Raw genomic sequence first — 12567 nt, 5'->3', positions numbered from 1 at the left:
CAAAATGTCTCACATTTGTAATATTCATCACAATAAATGTAGGCAGAACAGATATTTCAGAATGTCTCACATTTGATATATTCATCACCATACATGTAAGCTAGACAAATAACTCTCAAATTTGTAGTATTCATCATAGTATATGCAGGCATAACACATATCAAAATATCTCATATGTAATACCCATTGCAGTACATGAAAGTTTGACAAATATCTCAGAATATCTCACATCTGTAATATTTATCACAAAAAAGAGAAAAATAAAGTATGAGAACAATTAACATACCGCAATTCTTTTCATCTGAGCCATCAGGACAATCGGGCTCAGTGTCACAAAGCCATGATGGGTGTATACACCTGAGCTGGGATGTAGGATCAGAAGTGTTGTATGATGGGCATGGCACCTGTAGTATTCCCTGACAGACTGCTGCAAAAATGAAAAAAAGTAATTCAAAGAATACAAAAATTTCAAATTTCTGCCTCAAACGATATCAGTTAATACATGCAAATAATTTAAATGTTTCCATCTTATGCGCTGCAGTATTCTGGGCAAATACGTACCTATTTGAGCTGTCCAGGTGAATTTTCAACTTGCTAGGGGTTGAGTAAAATGGGGGTGGGGTGGAAGAGAGGTAAATGTAAATATGGCTTGTCCTGACACATCAGAATGATGCAAACCAAAAAGACAAATAAATCTCTTCTTTAAAAAGTAATGTACCTATATTTGCTAAAATAAAAAATGTATATTAAAAAATTACCCAAAAATAAACCATTCAACAATAAGTACTAAGTGACTATTCAATGAATAACAAACAATTCTGTGTTACTGATTCCATCAACATGGATACAGTGGGGCTTACTTTCCATTAATATTTATAACTGAAGAAAAAACATTTTATATTATTCATCTGCCCATAAAAGCATTATGCACATGTTCCCATCTGATACTGACAGAGAATTATACTAGTGAACTATACACATCAATGCGACAAAATAATGGTAAACTCAAGCACCAGAAATTTCAATAACAAGAGTTAACAAAATGCAGAACCAATGTGTGTGTGTATGTGTGTGTGTACCTCTCTCTCTCTATGTATGTATGTATGTATGTATGTATGTATGTATGTATGTATGTATGTATGTATGTATGTATGTGCACATAAACACACACACATATACATATATAAAGAATACAAATCATATGGCGAAGTCCTTTCAAGTGCATTGGATCCAGCAAGGGATCATGTTGGTCAGGGATTGATTAAGATAAAAATAATAAACTGACAGCAAACAGTATCTACCTAGCCTAAGCTCTTTAGACTCTTAACGAGTCTTTTTCAAAGGCAAATACAAAGCATAGACAAGACAAACAAATAAAACAGAAAAACAATTGTCTTTGCAAAACTTTACATGACTATGACTTGTTGCGGATACTGGAAGATATTTTACCTCAGGCAGTAGTTTTTTTACTGTTTGTAGTCAATATATATATATATATATATATATTGTAATCAGGATTGCTTCAAACCATGGGGTAATGTATACAACTGTACAATTTGCACAACAAAAATTAAACTTAATGTCTTTCATGTAATATTGTTTAATGCACAACTACTAAAAATTACCATATACTCTGATATCTCATATCATAACAACCTGGTAGATCAGAAAATAATGCTTGTAAGTCCAGTCCAACTGTAACCCTGATATGTCATTGCATAACATGACAGCAGATCTAGGTTGTTGCAATTTCCAGCTTGATCTTACTTCTAAGCGATTATATACGGTATGTTGTTTGTGTGAAATTACATGTACCGTATTCCCTCACTATAATGAAAGTATGATATACCTAAAATGAATAATACAGCCTATTTCACCAGTGAGTCAACCACTGGGAACAGCAATAAAAATACATCAAACATTTCAGTAATAATACTGTTTTATATCAACGAGTATCAATCCTCCTTAACTGAGGAGTTAGAATTCAATTACATATGGCCAATGGGATGGGTTATCAGCTTAGGTCTGGTGTGAGTGATTTTATCAAGTTACACAATGCAGGTCAACATGAGGAAAATGTTGCTACAACCTGGACTAAAATGTACAAAAAAACAGTACTCTCATTATAATGCTACCCAATAGAGCCAGTAATCCACCTTACAGTAAGACCATCTTATCGTTAAATACATGACATGTACAATTTTGTTACCATTTACTGAAATTAAATCCACGATTATACTTGCATTATACAGAAACCATGTTATAATGATGAGCCTTATAGTGAGACAGCTTTATGATAATGGATGACACATGCAATGGGATCCATGACCATACTTGCCTTATATAGGAATGGTGTTATAATGATAGGCCTTATAGCGAGTAAGTATTATATATAGTAACTTGGAACCCAAATATCTCAGAAACAACTGATCTGATTTTGTTCAGATTTTGAAGCTGTTGTACTTTTCGTTCAAGCAACAAGTCAAGCATTTCAAACTCGTTTTACATATTGAAAGATTTTCTTAAGTAAATGAACATGGGCAGGACCAATAAGAAATTCAACATAACTCAAAATTGAACATAACTCTTTTGTCCCCTGTGATAAACCCTGGTTACCTGATTTGTGCATTTTCTGAATAGATGAATGGCCTGGATTATCACTGATAAGAGCCTTTCCATTTATACAGTTCTCCCTCATTAAAAGGCCATTGGTTAAAACTGGAATCCTGTTTATGGTATATTCCAATTTATAATTCAGTCGTATAATTATATGCATCATGTACTAGGCATGTGAGAAAATTTTAAATAGCTTCCTGTGGGTTGTTGGTTCGTCCCGTGGATTTCCTGTGTTCTTCCTCTGACAGTTAATAAGGAAATTTTTAAGACATGGTTATCTTTTCTACTAGTTCATTTAGGAACAGATCATCATATTTTACAGGATTCATGACATCATCACTAACCTGTACATTTTCAATAAAACAAAATTATTTAAAATATTGCATCAAAATGAAAATTACTTGTATGCATTTGTTTAAAATAGAACTTTCACACTATTTTTTAATTTTGGTAGAATTTACCCATCATAAAGGGAGATAGAGAACTGGAAGAAAATAAAGAATAATGCTCCATTAAAGACATATTCAATTTACCCACAATTCATTAAAAAATAAGACCCATTTGAGAGAACAGACAAAAATAAAACAGAACAGAATTTGTATTGAATGAAAACCCTACCTGGTCACACAACAGGTAGCATATGGTAGCATTTATCCAATGAAAATGAGTGACAAACATACACATGCTAGGATTCCAAATAAAATGTTGGAGGGAATGAGAATAACGACACATGTACTGCGCTAGCATTAACTTTAGATACATGATTCTACTGAAATTAACCACATCTGGGTAATCTGCTAAACAGATTGGAAGATGTAGAGTTTAGAAAAGTATTAGTTAAATAATATGATTAACCGATTTCATGTGAAGTTGATGAATGGATTAATGGGGAGGAATAGGTACAGTTTAATAGAGTATTTTTCAAAAAAGTCACACAGAGACACACATGAAAGCTCTCACAACTTATTATTATGGTATGATTGAAAATTCACTGTTATTAAAATTATTATTATTATTATTCAAATTATTAAAAAATTCACTGTTATTAAATTTATTATTATTATTATTATTCAAATTATTGAAAATTCTGCATTACAACAATAATGAAAAGCATTACAATTTCAGAATTGTGGACTTTAATGAAGCAGGTATGTGAAACCAATGACATGTGGCAACAGTGGAATGCCAGACTCTTTGTAAAGGCATGCAGTACGAGTTATAGTTTTCTATTGCATATATCAAATATAATAATCAAAGGGATAAATATAATATGGCACATGGTAAATAATATGGCACATGGTAAATAATATGGCACATGGTATATAATATTGGTATATAATATGGCACATGGTAATATGGCACATGGTATGGCACATGGTAAATAATATGGCACATGGTAATATGGCACATGGTATGGCACATGGTAAATAATATGGCACATGGTATATAATATGGCACATGGTAATATGGCACATGGTATATAATATGGCACATGGTATATAATATGGCACATGGTAATATGGCACATGGTATATAATATGGCACATGGTAATATGGCACATGGTATGGCACATGATATATAATATGGCACATGGTATATAATATGGCACATGGTATATAATATGGCACATGGTATATAATATGGCACATGGTATATAATATGACACACCGTAATATGGCACATGGTATATAATATGGCACATGGTAATATGGCACATGGTATGGCACATGATATATAATATGGCACATGGTATATAATATGACACATGGTATATAATATGGCACATGGTAATATGGCACATGGTATGGCACATGGTATATAATATGGCACATGGTACTCTACAAAAAGAAGGGCCTGTGGTTCTCGTATTATCCAATGAACCCTATTTTTTTCCTGCCCAACCTACAATTTTTTTTAAAGAAAAAAAAAGAAAAAAGATTTGGAAATAAAATAACAACAAAATACCAGGGAAGAAAAAGTATTAGCAAAGGGATGCAACAAAAAAGTAACATTCTGGATGCAAATGGCATATTTTATCCAGACAGAAAAAAATATGTACTAACCCACCTATTTTTTTTTCATGTACATTTAACCAGGAGCACACACATTTCTTTAACTGACCTAATATTAAGGTGGCAAATTGGAAGGAGGTCAGAGCACGAATACTTTGAAGTTACAGTATGATGTATTTGTCAAATCAAGCAGGTTCCACTTTTCATGAAGTGAATACAATTTTAATGAAGTATATTTATATTTGCAATTTATTTAATTTCCTCTGTGATTTTGCTCCTTGAATGCTTCAAACTTTTTGAGATTTTTTTATGTTTTGGACTGAAAAATGATTAGACGAAATTGATTTTAAATTGGGAGTGTTGCCCTGTTATCTGGAAATATTTCCTTTAGAGATAATTGGGATTTATTTCCTGAAGCTTTGTGCGCAAGTCTGGACCTAAAAAATATTATTTCATTCACTGTTAAGATATTATATCATTCAAAACATTTGGAATGTTTTCTGCATTGTGTAATAAATATTTACCAGCAAACTAATTTGCACATATCTTCCTGTCAGAAGTGTGCCCCCAAATAAGGTCACTGTAGTCCAGGTATGGTTGTAGATAGCTTTTGTAACATATAAGCATGTGTTTGGTAATAAATCATGTATAATGGAGGACTTTTAATATGACATAAGACTTGAATATGTTCATTCCTTTGAAGAATGTCAACCAAAATCCTAATGATTATGTAGCCATTTGCAGATACGTTTCATTCAATGTAAGGTTCAAAGGTTTACATTCGAATTTACCATAGCTATATTTTGCTGGGAAGTAATTAGTCATTAATAATGTCTCTGTGTTTACTTTCTTGTCATTTTCCCTACCACATGGATTTTCAAAATGGTCCTCAAACTTTATTAAATTGGAAAGATTTACATGTAAAATGGTTCAAATTGTACAAAATTTGAATTTTCATTTACAGCTATTTCTCACAAATTTACAAGGAAAAGATTCCTAACATTTAAAAAATTCCTTAAGTTATTCTGACTCTGGGATTGCTTGATACAATTACAGCAGTGTCTCTTCAGATCAATACAGTCAAGTACATGTATGGCTAATTAGGTTAACTGATGCTTAAGTTTGACACTGATAAAGTTTTAAAGGTCAAGTACATAGATGCCATGAATAAGAGTGACAGTGAGACAGTGCAAGATATTGGCCACATGGGGTGAGATCCAATAAAATACTAAGTTGTGGATGGGTGTAAGATAATGTGTGCTCTGCTGTAAGATAATGAGAAAGATCCGAAATTTTGAATATAGCAGAATTTAATTTAAGTAATGATCCCAAAAGGACTCCGGGTATGTCTGATTTTAACTTTGAAATATCATAGAGTGGTGTCATCTGCTTCAGCTCAAATACAGTTGCTATTTTTTCAAAGACAGATCATTGTGTATTTGACACATTCCAGGTTTCTGCCTTGACGCCTAAAGATACTTAACATTTGGAATTTTCAAACATGACAAAATCTCATGCAAGAGGGAATTTAAATTTAACTTTCTGAGTTGTTTTTTTTTTAATTGGTAAACATACAACATTCAGTTTTTAGATCAAAGTAAAATATAAAACAAGCACTTGAAGTTCTGATAATAAAATGAAAAAAGGAAAGGTCTTAAATCACATGCTGATTTTGCTTTTTCCTCTCTCCACCCCCACCCCCAATTTTATGAGAATTGTGTGCTAGTATTCTTTTTTTTATATTACTTTTTCTGCTTTCGCAGCATTCTGCACCAAGAAACTTCCAAATTTTTTTAAAATCTCTTTCAAATCTCAAACTTCCGTCAATGTATGATACACTTTAAACTTTATACTTTGTATCAACCTTGCTATAATAACAAGTCTATGTTTGTACAATGGTTTCCAGTTAGAAATATAGCCACGAAAACTTGTATATTGATTTTAAGAAGTTACACCATTAGGCTCTCGACCAGACGGGTGTGGGGTTCAATTCCCGCTATCACATCTCCTTACAATAGCAGCTGTCATATGTCCTTGAACAAGACAATTTTCTGTATTTGCCTCAACATGACGTAACCTTCAAAGTGTTGCTGTGCCACAAAACCAAACCAATCCTCTCCTTCTTCTGTTGATACTGCTATTACAGGATAAATTATGTATATCCCATCGGCTATTTATAGAATAAAGGCTGGGGTGTGAAAAGGATATACTATGGTTTATTACAGAGGAAAGCTCTTTGTGAATAAAAAAAAAATCTAATACATAACCAAGGAAAGACTGTACACAGAGATAAGTTATCTCTAAAAAATAATTCATAGTCAGACAGGAATGTAGGCACAGTCTAGTGTGTGTCAATTATAATAGAACCCAAAGTCTGTGTATGACAAAACACCATTGAGGCCAGAAGCATGCAGCATCTTAAAAGAAAAGAGTGGAATAATAATAGTAACAATACAATTAATTCATTAATTAATTAATTAATTAGTCTTAATGATTGGGATGAGGAGAGGGAGATAACATAATCTGTAAAAAAAAAAAAAAAAAACAACTGACAGGACTTAAATCCAAGAAAGAGTGCATGTATTTCATAATTTCTACAGTAGATTATTCTTCGATCAAAAGTCACCAGATTGGAAATCCTCTAGCTAAAATCACATTATTTAAAGCAATGTATTTGAGAAACCTTTGGACTTTTTCAAAAATTAATTTAGATTAGACCAGCAACTGTGGTGGCCAAATACTAATCATCATTTTATCAACAATTACCATACATACTCGCTTATAAATTGAGCCCAACTGCAAACATCATACTCAGATCTGCTGTTGCATATGCCAGCACATCAGGGTCTACATTATTTGTTCTAGTGATTACTCCTAACAAATTGCATAGACCCAGATTTGCTAGATCATGGCAAATCTCTTTCTATGCACTCAGCAGTTGGATTGCAAGTGTGTTTTGGATTTTTAACGTAGCTTTAACAATTTTTCAGTCATATCACTACGATGTCTGCAGTGTGGCAGCTTATAGTGATGTCTAGTGCTAGGGCATCATGCTGCAGACATGTAGGATCATTTCCCACCCAAACACATTATCCTTACACCAGACTGACCAGTCCTAACACTAACCTCCTCATGCTGAGTGCCTAGCAAGGCAGCTGTTAGTACTGTTTTTAAAAGCCTTTGGTATGACTCAGCAGAGATTCAAACCCATGACCTCCCACATCCATGGTATATGCTCTAATCACTAGGCCACCGGACTGGTCGCTTGTAACTTAAAAGTGATTATATAAATTATTTATAAATCTACATGAATATCTCTCTATCTCTCTCTGATTAGTAGAAATACTGAAACGTATTTTTAAAAAATGTCAAGTTTATTTTATCCAAAGAAATAAGTAATTTGTGACCATACAAATTATATACTTGATGTTGGATATGATAAAATGCAAAATCTATGCCAGAGATACACAATTAACTGGTAACAACAGGTCTTTTGATTGGCAGGTTGAACTTGTTTCATATTCACTGATTACCATTATATTAATATGTTTTGTTATATTTTAAGTAAACAATAGAAATAAACTGCATCAAGATGCAAACATGTTGAGCATAAATCCTAACTTTATGCATTGACGATAACTAGATGCATTTTAGAACCACGCAAAGCATGATGAGCCAGGTAGATCTCAATATTTCCCAAGTTATCACCTGGGGGCTAAATCTGTGTAGATTGGGATGAACTCTGAGGTCAATGTCATTTGCATGTATACATGTTTCATTCATGCCCAGTAAGTGTGTATATTATGGTTTCAAGGTTTCAAAGTGAGGCTCTCGGTATTTTATATGGGCTAAGTTCTTTGGATAGGAACAGACCCCAGGGCATCACCCAAGGGTCCCAGCTTCACATGTGTTCAACATTTTGTCACTGATCACATATATTGTTTGTAATGTGAAACATACAACTCAAGAGTTATTTGAAATTTAGGCAAAATCAATCCCACAGCCACAGGCACAATCAAAATTCTAAAAGTGTTGGCACAGTCTGTACCCATACTGATAGCAATGACCCAAGTGTCATATGTCTTAACAGTATAGGAGGAGTTCAATGACTTCATAACATCCCCATACATCTTTAATAAACAACCTGACTATACAGTAAAAATGACTTATTGTGAACCTCTAGGGACGTGCCTAAAATTACTTCATTACATACATAATTTGTTATATTATATTCGGAAATTTGTCATCTTGGGACAGAAATACTTCTTGTCCCAAAACATAAAGGAAAAAGTTTAACTTTCAAAAATTTGTCTCACAACTCAGTGTTGTATCAGTATGAAAATAATTATTCAATCCTTTAGAGAACATAAATTCTGTTTAATCTTTAAAGTAAAATCAATTATAATGTGATGCTCGGGGTCCAAAGAATAACATCGTGATATAAGCAGGATCGCATTAAAAAAATTCAAAAAAATTTCCCCATAGAAAATGTGCATTGAAATTTCAATGGCATCAGTTTTAACTAACCTTTTGATCATATATAGTTTGTTTTGTTCGCTGGATTTTATCAGAAATCGAATATACTTCAGTTTTGAATTATATACATGCAGATATGGCAGAAACGGTGCACTGTGAAGTTAAGTCAAAATTAAACGCAGTGCTGGGATTAAAAATCTGCTATGGATATGAATAATTGGCTTTTCCAAGTGCATGTATTTAGGATGTTAAAAAGTGGGGTCACCTTAAATTAAAAACTAGGAGCCATCATCACTGCCATCTATTTATAAACGAACCCCGTTATAATAGGTTTTACCTGTATTTGGCTTGTTTCTTCCTAACTGCTTTTGTACAACTTATCCAAAGACGAAAGGAAACAGGCAAATGATCAACTGGAAGTGTGGATCATATTCTGACCATACCAATGTCATAACAACTGAAGCTGCCTCTACATTTTCTTGAAAAATGACAAAATCAAAATTGAAAACTTTAAGTTTTAAATCACCTCATCAATAAAAAGTTGCATAGTGTTTGATTTTCATTTTACAGCAACAACTATTCTGCTGACCAAAGTAGTCAATTATCTGTAATTGCAAGTAGCCAATTTCATTGATGTACCGTTTGTCTACATACAAACAACAAACAATGAAAGGATTAGTTTTTTTTACCTACTTTCCCTCACAAGATGATGCAATACAATCATGTAATTGTTGATATGGACTTCTTGTCAGTATGTGTGTTTAGATAAGTGAAAGTGTGTTTGGCTGAAAGGGAAACCTGCTGTTATTCTGAGTGAGCTGACCTTTCATACCAACACCTGGCATTGTTTGGTCAAATTAATTATAGAACAGGAATAATACAAGTTAATAATAATCATGGAAGAAGCTGACACTTGCATAGAATTGTCCCAAATCTTTCATGATAAAAAAATGTGCTTGTGGAAAATGTGCTTGTCTGTGTGTGATTAGGATTTTTAATGCAGCTTTAACAATTTTTCCAGTCATATTGCTACAATGTCTGCAGTGTGGCAATTTATAGTGATATCTAGCACTGGGGCATCATGCTGCAGACATGTAGCATCATGTCCCACCCAGTCACATTATCCTGACACCAGGCTGACCAGTCCTAACACTAACCTCTTAATAAATGCTGAGCACCAAATGAGGTAGCTGCTAGTACTGTACCATTTTTATAAGTCTTTGGTCATAAAAAAATTAACTTAAATGTCCAATAACTAACAAGGCTTAAAAAGTATTTCTGTCAATTATTTATCGTGCCCAAACTTAAAATTTGTCAAAATATATATGGTAAATAGAGTATTATGTACCCACAATGATTCAATACATACAAAATCATTTGATATTAATAATAAATATAATGTATCTGTGTTCACAGTGTTCCAAGCCATAGTGTGACCAACTTGAAAACTGTAGTGGCTATTTAAAATGTTTGGCTGTCAATTATTTGGCCTCAAAGAAAAAGAACAAATCCATCAAGTGGAGAGAGAATTAATGGTAGAAGTTGACAAAAAAGTGAAGAGTAATTACAAAAAGCACAATATTATTTTTAATAGCACAATCAGATATCTGGCAGCCAGAACTTTTAAGGCCCCTGCCCCAATGTGTTTACAGTCAACTGACCAGCCCTGATTTTCACTGCCAACTTAGCACTTTTTTTCTTTGCAAGGTAAACAACAACAAAATCACAAAAAATATATATATATATATATATATATATATATATATATATATATATATATATATATATATATATATATAATGTTTTTAAAACAAATAATAAATAAACGACCTCCCTACCATAATTTGAAAACCAAATACACTGGCAGGGGGCTAACAGTCACCATGTGCTTCCCTACTGAATTTGTCATATCTGTTTAATTACTACACATTACCTGCTTTCAAATAAACTGATATCACATTCTATTGATAACAGTTCACATTAATAAAGTCTAAAAACCAGGTCATATCTGTGCCTATGGAAATATGACAGGCAATAAATTTACCATCAACAAAATTTTCCACATTTGTCTTCATATGTCCATACTTTTCCAGGTCTGCACCATTAATTGATGCTGACTGCACAGATAATGTATTAGACTGGTCACTCTCAAGAGATTTATACCAGACTTGTTTTTTTTGTTTGGTTTGGATTGATTTGGATTGTATGGCTCAGCCACACAGGCAGGTCATTTTGTACTTAGACAATTTTAAGCTAGGTGTCTACCACAGAAACTGATCTTGGTTGATTACTGGTAGAATTCTAACAACTGCTCCACCCCACCGCCCAATCCCTGCCCTGTCAGTTATTGGTCTGACATGCTAACCACTGAGACTATGACTGCCCCCCATTTTATTGCCTCTCATGACCTTCAGGAATGCAGATGGAGCCCATTCAACATTCCCATGATTCATTTATAATCATGAGCAAAGATGGCATATTAAACTAGGATCCTGCTGTCCATAAATTTTAAATGATTGCACTGTGAATTAAACTGCCTCTGCTTCAGGTGTTTAGTACAAAAAATGAAGTCACGCGACTTTTGATCATATGCACCCACCAATGTATAATTATTAATTTTTAGGCACAAATGTGATCATTTAGTTGCAGCCTCAAAGAAAAAGAACAACGCTATCAAGTGGAGACAGAATTAATGGTAGAAGCTGACAAAAAAGTGAAGAGTAATTACAAAAAGCTGTCATACGAATGGTGTTTTACTATACCCATTTCAGCAAGATCTGCAGTTTTGTGGATGGCTGATCACATCAGAAAACTTCACGCTTTAACTTGAATGTTAAAGAGGAATTGCATTTACACAAATAGGGATATATACAACATTCTTACTCTATCAGGTTACAATATTATCAACAGGTGGCTGGTAAGGGTTTGGTAAACTAGTGATACTGCAGCAACATGTACCATACTTCACCATATACTTCCCCCCTGCAATCAGAAAATGACAAAGAGTGTGTGGCCATAAAAAATATTTTAAAATTCTGATATTTTACACATCTTGGAAGGCATCTTAAAATTAGGTTTAAAATCTTTATGTCCATATTTATAAAGCCTGAATTCTTTCTTGTATGTTATACTTACATATAATATAAAGAGTCTATTCCATACTTCCAAACTATATGTTTTGGGAGCAAACACCAGAAAACTTGGATATAGTGTTTCAATTGGAATCTAATATGACCATAAAGCTTTTAACACAGCAACAATTTAAGCATTGTGTTTTAAATTCCAGGGCACTGCATTCCACCAGATGTTAAAAAAAAGAAAAAACATCACAAGCTGATTTGGAATATTGCATACTGTATGAACTCACTCTTTATAACATTAATATAATATTACATACTGTATGTACTCACTCTTTATAACATTAATACTAATGACCAAAGTATCATGTGAATGATTTTTCAG

At 33.1% G+C, this 12567-nt stretch overlaps 1 protein-coding gene across 2 annotated transcripts in view; it reads right to left on the bottom strand.

Annotated features, from left to right (window-relative positions):
- LOC149790231 (prolow-density lipoprotein receptor-related protein 1-like) overlaps positions 1–12567 on the bottom strand; it is a 393476-nt gene that overhangs the window by 309431 nt on the left and 71478 nt on the right. For both annotated transcript variants that reach the window (XM_089972262.1, XM_089972261.1), the window contains exon 2: positions 287–427. In XM_089972262.1, coding sequence (XP_089828388.1) covers positions 287–427 — 141 coding nt within the window. The remainder of the gene's footprint in view (positions 1–286; positions 428–12567) is intronic.

The sequence above is a fragment of the Sinohyriopsis cumingii genome, chromosome 10, assembly GCF_028554795.1.
Source record: "Sinohyriopsis cumingii isolate HCF-2022 chromosome 10, ASM2855479v2, whole genome shotgun sequence".
In the NCBI taxonomy this organism is placed as follows: Eukaryota; Metazoa; Mollusca; class Bivalvia; order Unionida; family Unionidae; genus Sinohyriopsis; species Sinohyriopsis cumingii.
The sequence above is the reverse complement of the archived record's forward strand: the minus strand, read 5'-3'. Positions and strand labels throughout refer to the sequence as shown.